Genomic DNA, 24368 nt, shown 5'->3' on the forward strand with positions numbered 1-24368 from the left:
AAATTGCACATGGCCCAGCTCACAAGAATGGCTGTCCCTTTTCAAGACTGTTTAATTATATGACACTTCCAGGTATGGATGCAAATTGGAAACAGAAAGAGCTTAAGCATATAATTATGCCCATTTATTTCCTTTATGGTTATTACAATAACTATTTGAATGCTGTCTAATTTTACATTTGCAATATGCTTAGTGATTTTCCACCAATTCTGACATTTAAAAATAAAAAGAAAATGTTTGGAAGAATTTTTCCAAGAGAAAAACTAATCAGCCATCAAAAAATGAGAACAGGGCTACCAAGGCTGAGACAGGCTGCTCCAGCTCCACAATGTTATTTAATCCAAACTGACTTCCCCATCAAATGAGGCTAATGGATGAATCTAAAAGATGATAATGAAACTGCCAACAGCTTTCAGTATTCGCAACTTGTAATTTTTCTAATCAAAATTTCATGCTTATAGCATAAAACCCATTAATTATTATGAAAATTTCTTTTATTCATGCAAAAAGATAAACTAACTAAATTTATCATCTCTGATTTTTTTCAAGCAAACAGAATTATGTAATATTGGAGAGAGTTTTATTTTTACAAAGACTGCCTCATTTGGCTCACCTAAATGAAAAATGGCTCCAAAGAAGTACGTACTTATGAGGAATTTTCCCTTCCCTGCTCATCACTTTTCCTCCCAATACACTTAAATCAAAATGACCAGCACGTGACTGTTGTTGGATCAGGTGCTCATTTCCACATGCAAAGTCACCTGGTCAGAGATAACAACACCTTTATACATAGAGCAATAGAAGTGATACTGTTTTCATGTTACTCTAAAATATTTTGAATGTTTGAGTGCATATGTATACACATATAGTGGCAGGGAGAATAATGCCTCCTCCCGAAAGGTGTCCATGGAACGTTATCCGTGGAACCTGCTGTGTCATCTGCATGGCAAAAGGGACTTTGCAGATGTGACTAAATAAAGGGCCTGAGATGATGAGATTATCCTGATGGTCCAAATGGACCCACTGTCATCACAGGAATCCTTAAAAGTGGAAGAAGGAGGTACGACCTATAGTCTTATAGACTGGTCAGAGAGACGCAAGGCTGCTGATTAGGAGACAGAGGAAGGGGCCACAAGCCAAAGAATGTGGGTGGCCTTGAGAAGCCAGAAAACACAAGGAAACCAATTATCCCCTAGAGCCTCCAGGAAGGAAGACAGCCCTGCTGACACGTGGACTTGAGCACAGGGTCAGATTCTGCACTCAAGAACTGAAAGGGAGTAATTACCACCAAGTCTGTGGCAATTTGTTATATATAGCAGTAATGGAAAACCCCAATACACACACACACAAATTCACATATACCCTGCTCTTCACAATTTGGGCCAAGTAAACTACACATTAACTTTGATTACGCTAATTTCCCAGGGCTGAAGAGGAGCCAGCCCTTAGATGATGAAGAAAAAATGGAGAAAGGAACAGCAGCCGTAGAGCTGGCAGCTTCTCTGGGTGAAGCACAGAGGCCAGGCCCACCCCTGCCCACCCAGCTCTCCCGTACCTCCTCCTGGTGGGACCACGACTCTCCCAAGCTTTAATCTCACATGACAGACCCACTTTCAGAACCAAATGCAGTTTTGTTCTTGCTATGATTCTGATTCACAGTGACCTTGTTTTTGCCTCCCCATTTCCCAACTCCCTTTCTCTGGTTATAAAAGAAAGGGTATTATCAAACATTAGTAGTATATAAGCAGATGCTTATACTACTTATGCAAACTGATCACCAGCTGGCTGTTCTAAGTCAAATTCTTTAGGCTATAACATCTCTGCCAAGCAACAGAATATTCTTTTCCAATTCATTAACACAAATTCTATATTTAAAATAAATACTTCTCAAGATGACTTAAACAACAAATTAACTAATCAGTCATGGCACAAACTGACATTTTAATTAAACATGATGACAGGTTGAGTAGCCTCGTAGTACTCTAAAACGCCCTTTCTTATTGCTTTTCCGTAGTGTTTGGTCTGAGCCTTCCTAGATTGACCAGATCATAATTTCCCATATTTAAACATAAAAATCATTTTTTTAAAATTGCATATTTTCTAAAGTTACATGGTAACATAACATAATATTAATATAATATAATATAATTTTTAAAAATAATTATTAGGGTACCACTACAAAAACAATTGCAACTGAGTAATTTCACGGCTTCCCACCTGCAGCACAGGCAGCAAGCCGCTGTGATTGTATTTGCTTTTACCCTGTAAGAGATGAAAAATAACTAATAGTGGTTCCTTAACTCCTAGAACAAATAGAAAATGGAAGGTATAGAAAACTGCCTACAACTTTTTGAGAGTACATAAATAGAAAGGAATTCCATGCAGGGAATACACACAGTGATATTGAGAATAAGCAAGATCAATGATTTGGATTTTTGAGACCAAGAGGGAAAAACAATAGATGAGGTAATGGAGGCATGTTCCCTTTTTACAGTTATGGAAATTCTAGTCTTTATTTAATAAGTATAAGTGCCATCAAATGCCAACAGGAGGAAAATATTTAAAGGAAGCATCAAATTTAAGACAAAGAAAGATCTTTTTTAGAAAAGATCTTTATTTCTGAGGCGGCACTACCAACCCTTTCACAAATCAAGAGGTTATACAGGTGAGCACAAGGCTCCCGTGCACACACAGGTATTCCCATGCCACACCTGGGTGCAAACACGACAGCACCCAGATTCGTCAGTAGGGAGAAAATGATATGCTTACATACAGGCAATAAAATGATAAATATTTAAAACTATTAATTTATAAATCAATACAATAAATTTAATAAATACAAAATAACATAATAAGTTAACAAGTTTATTTAGACTTGAACTTTTTTGGTTTTTAGCTGTCCCTTCCAGGGAAACATCAGAGGGGGGTTACAATATCAGAGTCCCGTTTACCAGGCACCTTGCTGCCTTTTGTGCAACTTCCTCTCAGTCCTTCACCATTTGGAACTGACACAATGATTCAGAGATGTGAAGCCCATCTCTAGCTGGGTACAGGCTAAGGCCAGACAGCAGCAGCAACCAACTGGTAATACAGAGCCATTTCTGACATTAAAGGAAATGAAAAAAAAAATGAATAAATAAAACATGTTCTCAAGAAGTAAACAAGAGATCTATATCAAATGCAGCAAGAAGAGAAAAAAGGATTTTATCTGCCCAGCTTTCAGGCTGACAAAATAATCCACACTACGGGTCTCCCTATGACAGGCACCAACAAAAAAAAAGCACCCAGATACCTGGTTGGAATGGAGGATGAGAATGAGTAAGAAATCTTGTTTATTCACCAGCGTATAATCTAATCTTGTCTACTGAAACAAAAAAGACATTTTCTTACAATTATCCTCTTTATGTATACACTTCTTATTGCTATTTGGAAATGGGCGCTTCCTTGCTTTCATTTACATTGTACTTTCTTAACATATACATAACTACTTCATCATTAAAAAATTTTCAGCTGTACGTAACTGTTTTCTGCTTTTGAGAAACAGATAACATAACAAGGCAAACATGGTACATTCTCATACGAAGACAAGGGCACAAGGCAAGACTCTGGGATCAAGTAAAATATAATAGTCAAGAACAAAAAGTGATGAGAGAAAAAGATTTCAGCAGGTTTTGGCGGATACAAAGAGAGAGTTTTCAATGAAAGGAGTCCTGTTCCACGTGGTTTGGGTCTAATTTCAAAGGAGGAGGAGACTGTACTTTCCTCACTAAAGTGCCACACTGGGAGGGGTGGTGATCCCCAGCAGGTGGTGCTGTGAAGATCCCGAGGGAGCCCTTCCCCAAGAACAGCAGGACACACCTTTAGATGCTGTCCAATTACATGGCAGAAAATCTCTAGAAAGGCCGATGGACGGCCAGCCACTATCATGAAGTGTAAAATATTGTCTTTCCAACATGTGAAGATTAAAAAAATAATGTAAATGGCAAATGTTTATTCTGCTTAAAGATAATTCAGAAATAACGATGCCAGACACAAGCTGCAAGGAAGCTCTGACCCCAAGTCAGGTACTGTATTTGGAAATGCCACAAAGAAACCAACAAAGGGAATGTGGGGGTACAGCAAGTGACCACACAATTTCAGCCATGAGTCTGCTGGTTTTGAATCTGAAGACCTGGGCTCTGGTTCTTCTTTAGCATAGATTATGTTACTATTTTACTTCCTGGAGCCTTAGTTTCCAGTGGTTAAAAAAAGGGGGGGAAGGGAGCTGGGAGGTGGGATCTGGAAGTTTCCTAAGAGACTACAGAGGTTCCTTCCCACTTCACATTCTATGAAGTTATGCAAATCTTTTCCAAATTTTCTTTACACAATACAATCCACTGATGTACTCAATGAGGAGAAGCCATGTCTACATCTAAATTTTCATGTGCTCAATGGGAGGAAAGAAGAATTCTGGGGTAAAGCAAACAGGTACAAATAACACAGCATATCAAAAAGACTATAATGCTCCTTCAGAGTGTTCCAATGTAAAGACCACAGATGAAATGTTTCAGTCCAATGAAGCAAGTGATCACTTGTATTTTATTAGCGTTTTAAAACCTAATATTATTTAACATTATGATGTGAGGAAAATACATTTACAGATGACACGTGAAAAGGCAAGTTTAAAAATAATTTTACAATCAAAATTTACTGCGTGTTGATAGCTGGTAATTTATTTGGAAATATGAAGGGTAAAGAAAATATTTCTTTGTAATACCAAATATCAATGAAAAAGAAGATCTTATTTATGGTATTTAAATGTAGTCCTTCGGAACAAACAATCTGGTTCACAGTGCACCCGCTGCTGAACTGCTGTCGCCTGACAGCCTGTCTTATCTGCCAAATTGCTCATTAGGTTTGGCAATTTTCACCTGCGCCTCCAGTTTAGATTTCAGCAGGGAATAAACATCAGTCTGCTTTAACCACCTTCGGCGGCGAGCTTCCAACATCCCCTCAGTAGCACAGAGACCCCACCATCCGCCACCCTCCGAACACTCACCTTGTGTACATACCATTATTTTTTAAATGTCAGCCCAGCTTCCAGCTTTGGAAGCTGGCTTAACTCAAATAAAGCAAAAATTCAAGGGGGAAAATATGCAAAGTAAGTGTTAACAACAACAAGCCTTATATTGCAAGACTAAGTTGGCTGACCAATAACTCAAGGAAAGAACACACACACAATCTGAATTTAATAAAAAATGTTCTTTTCAGGGAGTACTTCTGAGTGGGGCACAGGTGATGAGAGCAGTGAAGAGGATTCCTCTTCCAACTGGATCTGACCTGTCTAACCTTTACCAAGGGTCTGAAAGGAAAGTACTTCAATTTATAAACAAACAATAGAGGTAACGTGGCAACGAGAACAAAGAGGCAGCTGAGAGGGCCACCTCGGCTCTCTGCCTTTGCCTGATTCCACTGATCCCTGCCAGTGAGCACTCTGGCTTTCAGAGGCAAATCAACACACAAAATATACAAAAAGACATACTCTGTGGGCAAAAAGCACCAAAGACATAAAACAAAATGTCTGAAACCCCATAAAACAACTTCTGATGGAATACTGTTTTTCATTTTGCAGAAGTAAACTATTCACCACCAACCCTGCAATTAGCTAGAAAATTACAATAATTACAGCAATTTTGTATCCCATCTCCAATCCAATTAATAGATATATGACCTTGTCAACATGTAATAATCAGATTGCATCTACAGCAAAACTGGATGAGTTTTATATGCCGAATAGAACTCACACAGTAAGAAGGTAATTATTTGAAATACTGAGAATACCATTTGTATGCCATGCTCCACTTCACAAGTTAAAAGGAAATACAATAGGAATATCATTTCTATTTTCCATATATTTTTAAATCAAAGCCAGAAAATATTATGTCTAAGGCCAGTTAATGTTAAGAAGACACATATCTAAACCAAAGATCTTAGATCTCCTAGAAAGATAAAATTGTATGCATATTTTGGGATAAGAAAAAAAGATCACAAGATAAAGAAGCATGTGTGTTGGAGAGAGGGGGTGCTTAACTTGATGCTTCAACCTCTCTGTAACTGTTATTGATATGTCTTAAAGTCCTAAAAGTTAGGAGATTGAGTAAAATCTTATTAATTAAATAGCACCATTTCTGCAAAAATGTTGCCAACAATGGATAAAAATTCACTTTAAAATTAACATAGTTAGAAACACTTAAAATGTTAAAAGATTTAAAAGAAAATAAAATTTGCATAATAAGTCAGATAATTTATTCCCCAACATTTTTATAGCAATACTATTTCCAGAAATTTTCCAGCATTAAGGTATATGCATTTCCAAAGTAACTTTGATTCTTCAGTGTGGATCTTCCAGAGGAGACATAAAAACATTAGAATTGAAGAACTATTGAAAGGCCAGGCTACCCCCAACTGTCTGTATCTATGAAAGCTCCTTGAGAATTAAAGAAATCATAGAGTGAAAAGATTCTCTAGACTTGGACTCAATGATCTGCACATAAACTATGTGCCTCTGAGCACATTCAGTCTCTCTAAGCCTGAATTTGTGTTAATACTGAAAATACACTGCTAAACATATCCCACAGAATTGTGAGGTTAGGAGAAAATGATTCCAGTTTGACCCTGTATGAAAGTCCTCCAACCACCTATCCAAGAGGCAGAGTGCATCCTATTCCAGGATATATGTCTAATTTAGATTCCTTAATATCTAAATCCTTTGTAAACATCCGTAAGATGTGATTCTGTCCTCAGGAGACATCATTATCACCATCACCATCCTACCACCTTCTGTTAACCTAGCACTCATCATGTGCTGGGCACTGTAGCAGCATTTTAAACATCATCTCACTGTTCACAACAATCTTGAGGTAGTTACTCAAAGATTAAGGATTTGAGGCTGGAAGAGATCACTTATCTTGCCCTAGTGTTCAAGATAATCAGACATGGGAAGCCCAGCCTGCTCTCTTTCTCTTAACCGCGAATATTCTACACTATGGTCCCATAAGTACTCTCTGCAGAGTAAGCGCATGTTAAAAGTATAAAGTAAATTTAACTCCACTCAAAATTTATCAAAAGTTTGGGTGAAAGAAACAACATTTAGGTAGGATACTCAGTGTCCAGACGCCTATAAATTGAGGTATGTATCTCCTGGGAGGATGCAAAGACCTCCATGGGCACACAGTTTAAGAGAATTAAAATCTTCACCATTGGTCTGAAAACAAACGATGGCAAAGTGTCATGATGGTTTTGCACATGTCTATGTCCACGATACTTTTAAGGGCCTGCTACAATGGTTTCTTTTAAAATCAAAAGGAAAAAAAATAAACTTTTAGAGTCAAGTCAAAGAAAATGTTTTAGTTTTTTTCTCAATCACAAAAAGGAAACCTTTAGGGCTCAAGGAGATCTATTAAATTATGCTTAGAACAGAAAAAAAAAAGTTGAAATATTTAATGTTGTATCAAATATTTTTATTGCTGATATGATAAAGGGAGGGGCCTGTAAAGGTGAAAGTGCCTAGGGTCCAGGAAAGTCATAGTAAGACCCAAAATGGCTCTTTTTACTTTATAAAATAAAAACATAAGCATCACCCACCCTGAACCTTACAATGATACAATGTACAACTGTACAGAAAAACTTACAGGGTGCCAAACAAAAGGATATTTTGTTGCAGTGGTCTTGAAAGTGAGAAAGTAAATGTTTCTGGTTAATCCTTTAGCCACTAAGATGGTTTTTAGCTCATTCCTTTCAACAAAGTGGAAGGAAGGCACGAGCCAGCAGTCTGTCCACTGATACCTCATTAAAAACAATTTTTGATTAAGAATCACTAACTGATAACTGATGCCTGGCATTTAAGGATGAGTATTTTAATTGTGGAGAAAGTCCATCTTAAAGGGATACATTTCTAATAAAAATATTTTTATAATTAATAAAATGTATTATACATTTCTACAATTAGGTTACATTCTAGTAATTATGATCACAGTATATTTAAGTTTTACAGAAAAATTAAAATAGTTAAAATTTTAATGTATTTTTTTGTTGCCAAGAAATATGAAAAGATGACTGATCAAAGAAATGTAAACATAAAGTAGGTTAAAATTCTAGATTGTATGCAATGGAAATAAAAGTTCAAGGAGAAAAAGGAACTAAGTAAACTTTCAAAAGGTTACAGAAGAACCTTGTGTGTGTATTCTTTACAAAAACAAAAAAACAAAAAACTTTATTATGGATAATTTCAAACCTATACAGAAGGAGAGAGTAAACAGAATTCCCATGTCATCACTCAGCTACCCATCCCCTACCTCCCCAGTCAGTATCATTTTGAGGTAAAATCCAGACATAAAATTTCAATGATAAATAAAAAAAAAAATTATGTATTACCAAAACATAAAGACTTTAAAAAATCATAATTGCAATAACATTATTACACCTTAAAATAATATCAAATATCCAATCAGCATTCAACTCAGCACAAAAATGTCATTCTTTTTAAAATTTCTGTTTTAATCAGGATTTAAATAAAATGTGCAGAGTCTGATGGGTTATTATGTCTTTTAAGTCTCTTTTAATCTGTAAGTTCCTTCTCCATCTTTTTCCCCTCCTGCGATTTACTGAAGAACCCAGGTCATTTGTCTCGTACAGTTCCCCACAGTCCTGACGCAGCTGACTGCACTCTCGTGGTGTCAACATGCTTCTCAGTGGTCTGTGTTTCCTGTAAATTGGCAGTTGAATCTAGATGTTTGAGCAGATTCGGGATTTTTTATTTATTTTTTTAATCAACACTACTTCACAGGAGGTGTTTGTGTTCTTCCAACAGGTGGAACACAATGCTTGCCTGTGTCTCCATAAATCATTTTTCATATTTATGTTTGATGCTAGCAGTAGTTGATGATCAATATCTAGCTCCACTATTTCATCACTAGCTACGAAACAGTGATATTCTCATTCTATCATTAGTTCTTCATTTACTAGCTGGACTACTACTATAAAAAGGAACTTCCTCTCAGTTACTATTTGGTTACCCAGGGCTACCATTCATATAGAAAATACAGGAAAGCTGGCTGATTCTTTCCTTCATTTATCAGTTTTCAAAATCACAAGTTGGTTCACAAGCATTCTTTAGCAAGGATGAGGTAGGCTTATTTATTTATTATCATTGTGAATGCATAATTTTATTGCTGTTCTTGTCCTTACTGATGCTCCAATTGCCCCTTCCAAGGCCAGTGGGCCCCGTAAGTTGGCTCCTGGGTCCTTTTGACACAACACTAGTACATTTTTTTTTAATTGTAGCAACAATTTTAACAAAAATAAATTGCTTTTTGAATCATTTTAAGTGTACAATTCAGAGGCATTAGTTACATTCATAACATTATGCTACCATCACCACCATCCATTACCAAAATTTTTTCATCACCCCAAACAAAAATTCTGTTTGAAATTAAGTAGTAACTCTCCATTTCTCCCCTCACCCAGGCCCCTGGTAACCTCTAATCTACTTTCTGTGCCCATGAATTTGCTTATTTTAGATATTTCAGTTAAGTGGAATCAATATTTGTCAAATACTGACTATATATGTCCTTTTGAGTCTGGCTTATTCCACTACGCATAATGCTTTCGAGGTTCATACATGCTGTGGCATGTATATCAGAACTTTATTCCTTTTTAGGGCTGAGTAATACTCCATTATATGGATATACCACATTTGTTCATCCAGTCATCAGCTGATAGAACCCTAGTAGCCTTTGACAGCTTCCTCATTTTCCGGCATGACAGGATGATCCAGGATCTTTTCATACATTTCCTGTCCCAGACCTGAATTCAGTCATTTCTTTAAAGAATGCTGGTGCTTTTTAGTGAAAAAATGCTATTTCTGTACCACAGTCTGGATATCTAGATATTTAAATTTCAACACTTAGGACCAGACAAATGTAGGTAGCTATCTGTTACAAATTCTATTAAGGCCAGAGGAGTCAAAGATAAAAATTGAAGGAAAACATGCCACTCACATCCTTTCCTCCAACTTTTTATTAGGGTGCAGCCAAATTAAAGGTGTAACTTGCTTTACAAAACACAAGAATAACAAACTACAACAATAACAATAACAAAAAGGTCTGTATTTAGCTAGATACATAAAGGTGTAATTTCTCAAATAAAGACATTATTCCAAACATCAGGCACCTGACTACCCATGTTATTATTTTATTTAAGTGTTCTGTAAGTCAAATTTAAGCAATCCCCCCAAAAAACAAAACAATAATTAAGAAAAAAATTAAACAACCCATTTTTAAACATAGGCTCATTCCAAACAGATATCCATGAAATCATGGTTTTGTTAAGCTGGTAAACAATAAAGAAAATAAAGTCATCTATGCACCAGCTACATATCACCTCACATACATGAATAGTAGTACGTGTACCATCTCTCTGCAAACACTGCCCAAAGTAAATCCAAAATAAGATTTCTTTAAGTAGCATATTCATGGAGGAATCGACTATTACTCCACACAACTGGTTTAAAAAAAGATATCTGTTTGTACATATGCACAAACAAACGTAAATCTCCTGCATATAAAGAAACGTTATGTTGAACATTTCCAGGCTTCCTTGGAAAACTTTTTCACTTTTACCTGTGCCTCACTTGTGATTACTTATTGTCCAAATGACAGAAAGCAATTTTAGTGAATGGTTGACTTAACTAGTTTGCATTGATACATGATGTTCTAGGACATTACTTACATATCCACAACAAGCAATAGGTCTCCTAAATTTTCTACACCCCTCTATAGCACACTTTTCCTATGATCTCTAATTGACCATCAGGTTTGCTAATTGTTAAATCCAAAGGTCTTTTCTGTTCTCCTTATAAATACCTTCAAGGAACAGCGAAAGCACAGGTAGCTTCTAATTCTCTACAGGCAAACTGCCAAAATGCAGTAGACTCCTACCAATGCAAAAAATAGGAACGATAATGCATAATAGAAGAATATACTATATTTATTCTCTAAGTTTTACTAGTAATCTATAGTCTATATATTATTAACCATCTCTATATTAAGATAACAATACAAGACCAAGTTTTCCACTTGAACAAAATACAAATTTCTTGAAATGAATCTTCTTACACATAAAAACTGCTCAGTTTTGAGAGGATATAATTATAAAGACTAAATATTATTTCCAGCAAAATGTCCACACTTTTCTGTGCAAATCTTCCAATAATGGCCGACAGAATTTTTCAAGCAAGTGTCCTGGGAACTTGAGTGCCCTGGGTTTTGGATTCCTGCTATATACTCCCATGGCCCAAGACTAGCCTTTCCTTGAGGTGATATCCTAATAGCGGCTCTCCCAGATCACTGAACATTAACCTGAGGTCTTTTCTGACTCTGCTCTGCAGGTAAACTGCAAGTGATAGAAGTGCTGGTTTTAACCGAGTTAGCTGTCAATCAATGATGCTACACCTTGTTTCAGTGTAACGCACCTTGATTATTTCTATTTGTTCTAACATTCAGATGAAATATATGGAAAGAAAAATCCAGGTAGTTTAAACTATGACCCTTATGCACCAGGAGTAAGCAATTAAAAGTCCACCCATAGAACATGAAGTCCAATCTATTGAGGTGTAAAGAATCTTGCTTGCTTCTGTGCTAAAGACATTTGCCCAGGTTCTACACTTAATCAATTTTTGATAAAAACAGATAATGAATTCCATTCACAGTAGCATGGATGGATAACAAAAGTTGGCATCCTTGTAAATTAAGATGACACGTGCAGAGAAGAAAATACTCTCACTTACTTGCACGAAGGACAGAAGGTGTGACCTCAATTTCACTGGTTGCTTGATAAGGTTGAAAGGCTGAAACATTGTTGGTGCCAAGCTCACTGCCAAATATCTCTGGACTCTGGGTGCCTGTGGAGCTGGCACTGGTGCCATCACCTCCGTGGTGTGGCTCTTGCTCATCAAACACCGCTACCAGCTAGAAATGAGAAGTAAATTTGCATTTATAAATAAAGGCATTTAAATTTCCACCAAAAACTTATGTCATATTTTATGTACATCTACTTAGGAAAGAGTGTTACTATTTCTCCACCAAGAAATACTACGTTTTTGGAAACAAAGCTTAAAAGATATGATCATTCCCTGAATTTTGAGGCTTTACTTGTATCTAGCTTGTGCATTTCATTTCTAACAGTGTATGGGTGGGAAAAAAAAAAGCTGTTTTATATCACAGAATGCTAAGGTACAGGTGGGATGGATTTAAATGTCTTTATACATAGAAAATATTTTTAATTGGGAAAAAATGCAAAGGGGTATGTATAGTAAGGTGCCTTCCTAAAGGAAGAAAGAGGAGTGAAAAATAAACATCCACTCATTTGTACAAAAGAAATATAGAAAGGACAAAAGAGAAATTGAGATTGGTTACCTCCAGGAAGGGTGTAGGGACAGGGCTGGAAAAAAGAGGGAATGGGAAGAGAAAAAAGGAGGGGTGACACTTTCCTGAGTATATTTTTCTATATAGCATTGACTCAAATATCCAAAATATAAATAAATAATTGAACTCAACCAGTAGGGGGAAGGAATCCAAAATGGAATATATAATCAAATAAATCTATGTTACAAATGAATAATATAATCACACTGCAGAGGATGGGGAAAAGAAAAACTAACTTTGGAAAACTATAGTTTCACCATTCAATGTAAACTAAAGACAAAAAGAATTATCACTCAAATACTATGCTCTGCTTAGTAAATTTATTTCTCACAAACGTATGGTTAGACAATTCTCATACTACTGTCTAGCTCTCTATCTATACAAATACACACACACAGAGATATACATATATATACATAGCAGGAATGAATAAATAAGTAAAAAACATTTTGGACAATGAGAGCCAAGGTTCCTCACTGTTGGACACAGAAGTTACAAATAAGGAAAACTTAGAGCAAATCCTGTGGTGTCATATTGGAATCAGAGGCATCAGTATGAATTCATGGATTTTATAAGCAGATGAGTGGGTAGGTGGGTGAGTGGGTGGATTCATACATACATGCATGCATAGATGATAAATAGGTAGATTGACAGATAGAGATGGATAATACATGTGTGAGTATACAAACATTTATTTCCCAGCTTGTTCACTGGGAGGTCCTAGAAGCATTGACACCCCATACCAATGAGCACACCTAGTACCCAGATCTTGGTTTCTAAAAACTATCCTCCATTAAATGAACCAGGGTTGCTTGAAAAAATGGTTGGTTCCAGGGCTAGGGGTAGGGAAAATACATGACGAGCCTGCAACATCTTGTGATGCCAAAAAGTACGGAAGTACTGAAAAGTGATGGAGGCATGTCAAAGAAGAACAGGAGCCAATTTGAAGAAGCTCCCAATGGCCAAAGCTGGGGCAACTTGTAAACAAAATTAATAATGATATTATTGGATTATGGTCCAAAATAAAAACTAAATATCCTTGAGTATATAATGATATAAATAAATCACTGAAGAAATAAATAAATCATGGCAAAGAGGCAGCTCTTCCTCACAGTAGTATTACAATAATAATATAGAAGGAATGACTGAAATGGAAAATCATAAGTAGCAACCTCCACCATAAGTGTTGCAGGCAATATCTACCAGTGGATGCCAAACATAGCAGGTGTAAATACAATAAGCAATGGAATATTTGCATATTTCAAAGCATCTCCCCATAAGATACCTTTTAATTAAAAAGGAAAAAAACAGTATATTTGTAGGACTCCCTGACACAATGCACTGAGATGCACAAAACATTATTTCTGTGGTATTCTTGACAAAAATGTCTAACTTCACAATTGAATCATGAGAAAACAGACAATACCAAACTGAGGGACAGTCTACAAAATTGGTTAATACTTTTAAAAAATGTCAAAGACATGCAAGTCAAAGAAAACCTGGGGAAACAGTGTAGATTGGGGAAGACCAAGGAGAAATGACAACTACATGCAACGTGAGCTCCTTGCCTAGACGCTGGACTAGAGAAAGAACACTAGTGGGGACGCTGGCAAATTCAAAGGGGATCTGTGAATTGTAGCGGCTAAATGTTAATTTCCTAATTTTGATGAATCGTACTATGGTTGTGAAGGAATGTTAACATCAGGAAAGTATAAAAGATATATGGGAACTCTGTACTATTTCTACAATTCTTCCGAAATATAAAATTACTTCAAAATAAGCAGTTAAAGAATTTTTGTAATTTAAAATTACAAAATACTATAAAAATAAAAATTCATACTACTTTCTCATATAACTAATACAGTGGCAGCGCTTCTTAAAAATCTTAAAGAGTAACAGAGTTCCAAGAAACAGCAGCTATCCCTGCGGTCGCAGTTGACTCGTCTGGGGGAGGGTGGCGGCCGGTTGCTAAATCCTAGGCTCCCAGGATTGCTCCGAGGGTACCGGCGGCGGGGGCTCTTTCCCGGAGGCGAGGGCGAGGCGGGGGACTTGGCCAGGTCCCCGGCGGGAGGCGTGCAAAGTATGGAGGGCGGCGAGAAAGGAACAGGCGGGACACGTTTCTTTTAGGATGAAGAAAACCAAGAGAGTTTATTAGGGGAGAGTACAAGCTTATATCGGGCGGTTTAGAGGGCGGGGTAGCTGTAGAGGTTAAAGGCTTGGATTGGTTCTGAGAGGGCGCGGAGGTTGATTGAAAAGGGGCGAGAGTTGCTCCCGTAACGGTGTCCGGCAACAATGTATGCGCACCGGTGGTGATGGGAGTTGCACTGGCAACGGGGAGTGTCCGGGCAAGATAAGGGGGTGGGGAAAAGGCGGTTCCCTCCGGCAAGCCTCCCCTAACATTGGTATTTTGGGTGAGGAAATGGGGCCTGCCTCCGGCCTCACTTTCCCAGGCCTGGGGGGCTGTGGAGGGTGCTGTCACCCGTACCCACTACCCTCCCCAGGGGTGGATCCGGTCCCCCAGCCCAGGCCCGCCAAGTTGAAGCACGTAATCAGTGTCCCGCAATCCCCTTGTCATTAAGTCTACAAGCCCATGCTTAGCAGCTAAGTTTAGCATTCCAAGGAAAGGAGAATCTTGGCCATACCCAAAAGAAACTACCTCTTATGCCTCCAAACCAAGCTTTTTCAATGTCAATAATCCTATCAGTTAAAGGACACTGAGGTACATTTTCAGATTGTGAGCAGTACTTATAGTTACAACCTTCACTTCATAGACAGTTTTGAACAAATGGTATTTCCACAAACATTTGCATATCATCAATCAGTTCATAAAACAAAAAAGAACACCATCATAAGGTCATAGAGACATGTAGACAAACAGGAAGCTCAGAACCCTGCTGTGGCATAATATATAATTAGCTGATTAAACAATCTGGAGGGAGCTTAAGTGGTAAGAAGAAATCAAAGCAGGATGAATAGTTGGGCCACTCAACCTTCTGATAAGCAACACAAGTGGGGAAAGAAATCCTTAACAGTTACAAAAAAATGGAAAGGTGTTTGTGTGTATACATCAAAGTTTCAATACACAGTAATAAAATCATCCTGTTTATCTGAAATTGACTGGCAGTAGGGGTCAGGAAACTTCTTGAAAAGAGCCAGAAAGTAAATATCTTTGAGTTTGCAGTCCATAGGGACTGTGTTACAACTACTCTTTTCTGCTGTTGTAGTGTGAAAGCAGCCAGAGACAACATGTTCACAAATGAGTGTGATTGTTTTTAATAAAACTTTATACACAAAAACAGGCAGCAAGCCGAATTTGGCCCACAGGCCATAGTTTAATGACCCTGCACGAGATTACCTGCCTACTAACACCACCCAATTTTAAAATTTCAATTATTTGGGAAACAAAAGTTATTGATATCCACATCAAGCTTTTCTTGGGTATTCTGGATTTCTACTCTTGATTTTAATATTATCAGCCTTCTCAAAAGGTGCATGACTTAATAAGCATTTTGAAGATGTTAAATTTTGACATTATGGTGCTTGATTGGAAACAAATGAAATCTCAGTTCTGTTATTAACTTTTCAGGATGATGTGCTCTCTCAAGAATCAAGTCCTTTCTGCAAACTTAAAATGGAAATTGAAGATTACAAAGAATCTTTGTAAATGCCACACATGATGGAAAAACTTATACATGTATATTAGTTTCAATAATTATCTCTAGCATTTTTAGAAAACACGGTGTTATGAAATCTGGACTGTGTCACGAACAAATGCTGTTTGAATTTCAGTGGGAGAATCACAGTTGGTGATTTGCAATATGCCAATAACACACAATTCCACAGCTTTCTTTAAAACCAAAATTTAAGTGCCAGGTGCAGATATGAAGTAATTTTATGTTAAATTGGGAAGGATATATAATTTTAGAAAATCTACTCTACAAGAATACATACAGTAACATAGCAAAAGAAAATGAGACCTTCACAAAAACATCATTTATTAAAAATCTCTATCATGCCCTTCAAAAAGTAAAGGAAATGTCTGCTTTTAAATTTGTGAACATGACTCAAATCCATATTTTAACAGATGGAATTTTCACTGCTGCGCATAAAATAGATCATTTTTAAAAGTTCATTTTTATTTCCAATAGTTATTATTTAATCTTACTCCAATTCCATCCATCTATCAAGTCTCCATAAGAAAAAAGGCAAAATTTAGGATAGCAATCAGGATAATCCAGGTATGAAGAAACTCTAAACTTTGCCACGTATTTCCCACCTACCACGTGACAGTCATTTTAACTCTCTGAAATGTCAAAAAGCCTGTTCTATAGAGTATCACACACACATGCATACAAACGACTTGGATCTAGGGTGGCACCTTTAATGGATGAAAGCCTATAACTGGGTGCAGCAAAGTAGCTAAGAGCACAGAATTTGGAATCTGGGAGACCCAGATCTTGGATGGCTGGTAATAAATCCACTGGTCTCTCTAAAGCCTCTAAAGCCTTGCTTTCCTCATCTGGGAAAAGAAGGTAGTGGTTGCAGGAGGCAGAATAACAGCACCCAAAGAAGTCCATGCTCAACTCTCTGGAACCTGTGACTACACTGCCTTGCATGGAAAAAGAGACTTTGGGGGTGTGATGCAGATTAATGACTGGATTCAGATTCAAGAAGACTATCCGAGATTATCTAGGTGGGCCCAATCTAAATCACATGAGTCTGGAAAAGCAGAGAACATTTCTTAGCTTTGGTCAGAAAGAGATGCCACCACATTGCTGGCTTTGAAGATGAAGGGAGGGAGCCACAAGCCAAAGAATGCAGGCAACCTCCAGATTTCAAGAAAATGGATTCTCCTCTAGAACCAAAAGGAAAGCAGCTCTGCTGACACTTTGATTTTAGCCAGTGAGACCCGTATCAGACTTCTAACCATACGGAATTGTAAAATAATAAATTCAGGTTGTTTTAAGCCATTAAATTTGTGGCACTTTCCAATGGCAGCAATAGAAATCTGACATACTACTAATAGCTACCCTTCTAGATACGTTGTGATAAAGGGATAAGATACATCAACTTCTGGCAAAAAAATAAGCACAAATTTAATACTACCTATTGTTAAAAGTAATGTGGTGGTGGTTGATAAATATTTGTAAATTTGAGAATCAGTTTCAAGAGGAACGTGAAGACTGAGGAAAAACACTTCTACATTCTAGTAATAAGGGGGGAAAAAACAGGAAAAGGGAAGGAGAAGCCTTGCTAGAAAATGTCCTGGTCAAAGTCACTAATAAACCAGAAAATGAGGATCTTTACTCCTCACATAAAAAATGATGTACCTTTTATCATTTCATTTTGCAGAAAAGTGGAGCTCAGAGATATTAATGAGATTAATATGATTATCTGCAAGTCTTTAAAAATAGGATTTTATTCATCCTTGATTAACCAAAAGTAATCACCCACCTTACTAATTTAATGTAATTTTGATAACACCACCAAAAAGTTTTCTGAGCATAATTGAAGGTAACCAAGATAACATTGAACAATTCCATGCTGTTGATACCATCTTAATCAGAAGAGCTTAAAAAGATTCAAATATCTGGCAGATTCTGCCTTCACACAGGAAAATGGGAGGTGACTTAAGTTGGGTGGTTTTCTAAGTGATTTCTCAAAGACCTCTAGGCTCTGACTCCACGCGCCCTCAAGCCATTTTACTGGCACATCCCTTGGGCATTCTGTCTACCGTACTCTTCAAGCACAGGCTGACCATATCCAGAGGAAGCTGATTATTATGGGTCTCAGGAATGTCCTTTGGATACATGACACTAATACATGGAGTTGTCTGGCTTTGAAATAATGACCTACAATTCTGTAGAGAGACATCACATTTTTTGGCATCAGAGAAGATCCAAAGCAAGTGGAAAAACAGTTTGAAAAATCAGGATGAATCAGAAGATTCCTCAAATAGACCCTTTCTTTACACAAGAAACCTAAGATGGCCTCAATGAGTAAGACATACTCAACCGAACCATTTGGTCTGCAGTATAAAGAAAAAAAAACAAACAAAAAAAAAACCCAGCAAGAAGCAAAGAGAAAAAGCACTTGATTATGCTTCTGGTGCATAACTCTCTGTGTTTGCCACATCTTTCAATATTCTTTCTAACACAGTACTATTTTAATGATGCTTTTGAACACCAAAATAATGATGGCATCATATAACACACATTTCTGAGAAATCGCAGGGAATTTGAAAGGTACATCTGCCTATAAAGAGTAAATTCAAGAGAAAGAAAATACATAAAAATGTGAAAGCTACAGCAATTGCAGTAAATTTCTAAAAATAACAATAAAAATCAAGTAGCTGGAGATACATGTATTTTAAGTTTAAAGTGAGGTTGTTCCACTCGTATAATTCTAAATGATCACTACCCCCAAGATGACTTTTCCTTCCCATAGGTCAATCTGTGAATTTCTACAAATAAGACACTCATGTCAACACCTTTAAATTTTTCTCTCCTTTCACTCAGGTATGTAATTGGAAAAATGGAAAATAGACTAAGTGTAAGGAATTCTCTTTTATTATTTCTTTTCTAAAAAATTTCATTTACAGTTGCCTGCCATAAAGCACACTTGATAATTATGGCACATGTATAAAAGGAAAACTGATCAGACACTAGCATGATTATGTAGATTAGCTTAGTGTGTTATCAACTCATAAGAAAGGAACCTAATGAGGTAAGTCTTGAATGGTGCCACTTCGAACAATAAATCGTTTAGAAACGGCAAGACATCTCCGTTACTACCTGAATAATCCAGCAGACCACCAATATCATAAGGTTCTACCCGTCGGTAGTCAAAGGTCACCTGTCCCACAAGAGCTAATAGCATCCTTGAAGAAGGTAATATTTCTTCATCGCAGTTGCCTAATAAAGTTATTATGCTCCATCTGGAAATCAAAGTAGAAGTTCACCTCTGACACTCCCCATTCCCATGCTTACATTTCAGAGCTGGAATTTAATTCTCCCTCCCTTCAGAGTGACACATTCTATCACCCACGGAGCCTTCACACTAATTAGAATCCCATCTTAAGAGCTATGTTCAAGTAACAGCTTTGAGTGTGTCAACCACGACCACAATGAAATATGCCAATGTGCAGAGCCACGGGCCAGCTAACCAATTTGTCAGATATACTGGTAAACCCATCTCCCTCTCATCCCAGTCACAAGTGTCACCCTTCCATTTGTGCCCATTCTTGAAGTTACAACGACATCAAACAACCCAAAAGTGTTCACAAAAAACAGGATTTCAGTCAGATAAAGCAAAGTAATTTTGAAATTGGCTAATTGCATATAGATAGGTTGGTTCCAAGTTGGAGGAGGTAGTTGTGACTTAGTATGAACACACGGTCAAAGAAACCACGAAACTGGGAAAGAAGAAATATGGACCTCGAAGCAAAATAATGAAATTAAGGAATTATTATGTAGACATGGAAAAAAAGGAACTAGAAAATCAATTTGTAAGCTTTCTGATGACTGAACTTACTTTAATGACATAGAGACTATACTAAATCCTTAATCATTTTCTGAGCCTTACTTGCTATCATGGTTCATTAAAAACTCATTCAAATAGAGCTACTGTTTACTAGAAGAGTAAGCAAGACAATAGTAAAATATATTTGGGCCAATGATGTTTGTAATAGTAATACAAGCTATAACCAATAAAAGCAAACTTACTACAGCAGACTGTCAAGTTTACCATTGAAAACCTCTTAACATTATGTATGCAAGATTAATTCTGGGCTTCATCAGCATTTTAAGAATTAAATCTATTTAGTCTGATGCAAACAGCAAAATACCCAACGTTTAGAAGGGAACTTTAGAATGCCAGGAGCACACTAAACACTAGCCTTCTGGCTTTCCCTTCTGGCTCAGCCAAGAATGGCAAAGAAGAGTCAGGTCGTCTTTCCTTGCAATGTATCATGAGATGACTTCAAATTTGCCTCAATCTCCCAGCTCCATAGGCAAGAGATTTTGAAGACAGCTACATGCACACACATACACACCTGCCCTTACTCTGCCACCTTCCAACATATATCCATCTGAAGGTAAGATACAGAAATAAGACTTAACCACATGGTGTTTTTATCTGTGGACAATAAATATATGCTACATGTGTTCAGGAATCACTATATTAATGAATGGTAAATAAAAGAATGCCTCAGGAATTATGCCTTCAATGAATGCCATTTTCTGTGGATTGGGGATATAGGTTTAAAAAAGAAAGCTTTATTAATCAACATCATATAGAAAATAGATATGGCTTAATGAGACAAGTGAAAACACCACAAACATGGCCAACTAGCTTCTCAATAGCTCACTCTAAACTGTAAATAAAAGCCCTACTACCAAAACACCAATCAAGATGTGTTACTTAAACTTGACTGAGCAAGTATGGGTGATGTGTTTTAGTTCCCTTCACTCCTAGTTCTATGTCAACTCTCCCCAGTCTTTGACCCATGGATGCCAGAAACAAGATGCTGATATGAATCTTCTGCCTAGACAAGCAGCACCATAATTTGGACGGGATCACAATGTCTGAAAAAGCAAGAACTCAAGCCCTGTTCCATAGCGCTCAATTTGATGAGTACTCCGAAGGACAACTGAGCCTTTCCATTAGAAAGGTGCCCTTGTAGTCTTTTTCCCAACTCCATGTATACAGCTAGCTTGGTAAATTAAACCAGGGACTGCTCCACTGACCTGGAAACCTTGTCTCCATACACCCACCAACACGCCCAAATCCTGTCTCTCCATGCAACCAGCAAGATACAAATGCTTAGATTAGAGGAAAGGAGGAAGCCCCACTTAAGACAAAACTGTACTCTCCAACCAACCGCCACAGAGTGCTGCACTGGAGTTTGTATCAGGTGTGTGCTGCTTAGGTTCACGTGTCAGCTTGGCCAGGTGAAGTCCAGGTGTCTGATCAAGCAAGACTGGCCTAACCGTTACTGCAAGGACATTTGTAGCTAGTTAATAAACCAGAAGGCTGGTTTATTAAATCAGTCAATTGACAGCAACTGTGACTGATCACATCAACGAAGGGGCATCTTCCACAATGAGAATTCAATCAGCCGGATTTAATCCAATGAGGTGAAGACTTTTAAGGGAGAGAGATAAAGGAGCTTCACTTCTTCTGCTAGCCAGTGAAGCGTCTCCTGAGTTCATCGAATACCTCCATTGGAGTTGCCAGTTCGCTGCTGGCCCTACGGAGTTTGAACTTGTGCATCCCCACAGTTGCATGAGACACTTTTATAAAATCTTATATTTACAGATATCCCTTGTTGATTCTGTTTCCCTAGAGAGCCCTAATACACGGTGCCTCTGTTTCCCTAGAGAGCCCTAATACAAGGTGCCTCCAGGAACACAAGTGAAATCAGTCTATGTCTTCATTCAAGTAACATCATCTCATAGAACTTAGACATACTTACAGTGTCCCCAAGTAACCCATTGATTCCACTGTAGGAAAAAATGTAAAAAACTAGCCACCACTAAAATTTCTTGCCAGTCAAATCTGGTGAACTATACTACTTTATATTTTGACAATCAGTGGTGGAAAACTTCCTGTCCTAAAATAGAAATTTGAAGGATCGCTTAGTTCTAAATTTTGCAAATCATGTTTAAAATTAAAAGCACTAGAAACGAAAACTTGGCAATAGCTCCAGTCAATCAATCAGTACTAGGAAGTAGTTAAGCAATTTGCACAAGTCACAGAAAACATCTCAACACAATGTGAGATTTAGAGATGATCCAATAGGAACATATTTCTTAAGAGGTGAGCAAATCATCATCTCTGGCATTTAAAGACAAAAAAATACTTCTAATTCAAAGAGCCAGACTTGTTTCCAAGGCAACCTGCCATTTGTATAGGGAACTCACCTGGAAGTTAATAGTCCCTTCAACTGCTGACTTCACAATTTGAACTAGGCCCCCCACTGATACCTTAGCTTCCATCTAAAAGCATCATCAGAAAAATTGAGAGCACTTTAACTGCTTTAAAAGACGGAAAGAAATCCCAATGATTCTATTAAGATATTTGGGGGGCGAGGGGATCTGGAGGAGGTAAGCCATATAGGAGAAACAAGTGACCTAAGGAAAGCAAGGAAGGGCTGGGAGTTGCTGCTTATCGGTGATCTATTCTCAAATTAAGACGTATTAAAACCACTACTTCTGCTCAAAGTTCTGAATGAAAGTTCAGTTTAAAATGATATGCAATAAAATGTTAGTATTCATTCTGACAGCCATAAGCTAATATTAGCAAGGATCAAAATTCAATGAATATGTTTTATAAAGTATAACGCTAATGTCACATTTTTTAAAAATGCCTTTCAGTTTAATTTGCATGCAAAAAGGACAGGAGTGTGATTTTTAAAAATCCACCCAGAGACAGAGATGAAAAACTTCAAACATTTTCTGACTCCTTTCTGCCACTCTCATTATTTCAATACCTTTTACAAAGGAGAGATAACTGTGTCCTCGACATTAGCCTAAATTATCTTCAGTAGGCAATACAATGCTGATTAAATTAGACTTGTTTTAATCAGCTGGCAGGTTTATTCAAAAAGTAACTAAACAATAAAATTCTTTATACAACTCATTAGGATAACCTGTTTAGCAATGTTTTTTAAAACGCAAACAGAATAAATACTAATTGTGTGTCAATCCTTTCTTTCCCATATTTGACAGATAAAAGAAATAAGTTACAAGTTAAATATTTCCCCCAATCCACAAGTCGCTAAATACTGGCATTTAATGCAAATCTTTTTTTCTTAATGCAAATCTTTTCAAAGGTAAATACCAGTGCCATCTAATGGATTTAGCAAGGCACAAAGATTTTTGGAAACTTTAAATTTCAAAGAAAATCTATACTGAGGAAAGCCAAAATCTCTGCTTTCTTTTCCTTTGTTTCCCACAGAGAATATCCATATAGGTGACCAACAACATGGAGGTGGGGTCAAGTTTATCCAATGGTTTTCATTACACTATCTTTTCATTACCAAGAGGTTACTAGTCTTGATCCCTAAAATGAATAAGGCGGAAAGAGGTGACATGCTAGAAGAAATTTGGTAAGTTTCTTTAACTCATTTTGTCTCACTACTGCATCGTTTCCTGCATATATTATCTTACTTATGACAAATTGCTTAGAATAGTGCCTGGAATGTAGCAAGCACTCAGTAATTGTTAGCTAGTATTATTTTGGAGATTTACAGGAGATTGAGGTTATCAACAAAGGAAGGTGACGGCTACTGGAATTAAGTAGTACAGACTTTATCCTGGAGACCGACAAACACATACCAGTTAATTTCCATTTATCCTGCAGATGGTTTCAAGGAGTATGGAGAAAGGACTAGAGGGTAAACTCTCAGAGCTCGTTAGTCCAATAATGAAGAAGTCATGAGGGCCTGGACTAATGGAAAGGCAGTGGAGTGAAAAGACAATTAAAATGTATAATTATTAAAATGCAGAACTTAGACTTATTTAAAAGGATTTGTTACATGGGGTAGGAGGGACTGTGAAAGGGGAGGAGGAGCCTTGGGGTTTGAGTGAATGGGCAGAGGGCAAGCACAAGGGCAAACAAGTTTGGGACAAAAGATGATGCTTTCCACTTGAGGTAACTCTCACATACCCAAGACCCAATTCCCAGTCTATGTTGAAAAGGCAAGTTCAAAACTAGAACTATATGCTTGTGCTATGTCAGCATTTAAGGGGTGCTTGAAGCTATGGATTTTGTTAAGGACCCCAATCTGAATGTGGAAAGTACAAGAAGACCAGGACCAAAACCTGGCTAAAGTGGAAACTGCAGGTTCATCTTCCCTTCCTCCAATCCCACTTTCAAAGGAATCTGAAAAGAATTGACAAAAGA

General features: G+C 37.3%; 1 protein-coding gene across 17 annotated transcripts in view; it reads right to left on the reverse strand.

The window, feature by feature from the left end:
- PARD3 (par-3 family cell polarity regulator) overlaps positions 1-24368 on the reverse strand; it is a 680011-nt gene that overhangs the window by 367280 nt on the left and 288363 nt on the right. For all 17 annotated transcript variants that reach the window (XM_037835598.1, XM_037835600.1, XM_037835599.1 and 14 more), the window contains exon 3: positions 11825-12005. In XM_037835598.1, the coding sequence (XP_037691526.1) occupies positions 11825-12005 (181 nt within the window). The remainder of the gene's footprint in view (positions 1-11824; positions 12006-24368) is intronic.

This window comes from Choloepus didactylus, chromosome 5, assembly GCF_015220235.1.
Source record: "Choloepus didactylus isolate mChoDid1 chromosome 5, mChoDid1.pri, whole genome shotgun sequence".
Classification (NCBI taxonomy): Eukaryota; Metazoa; Chordata; class Mammalia; order Pilosa; family Megalonychidae; genus Choloepus; species Choloepus didactylus.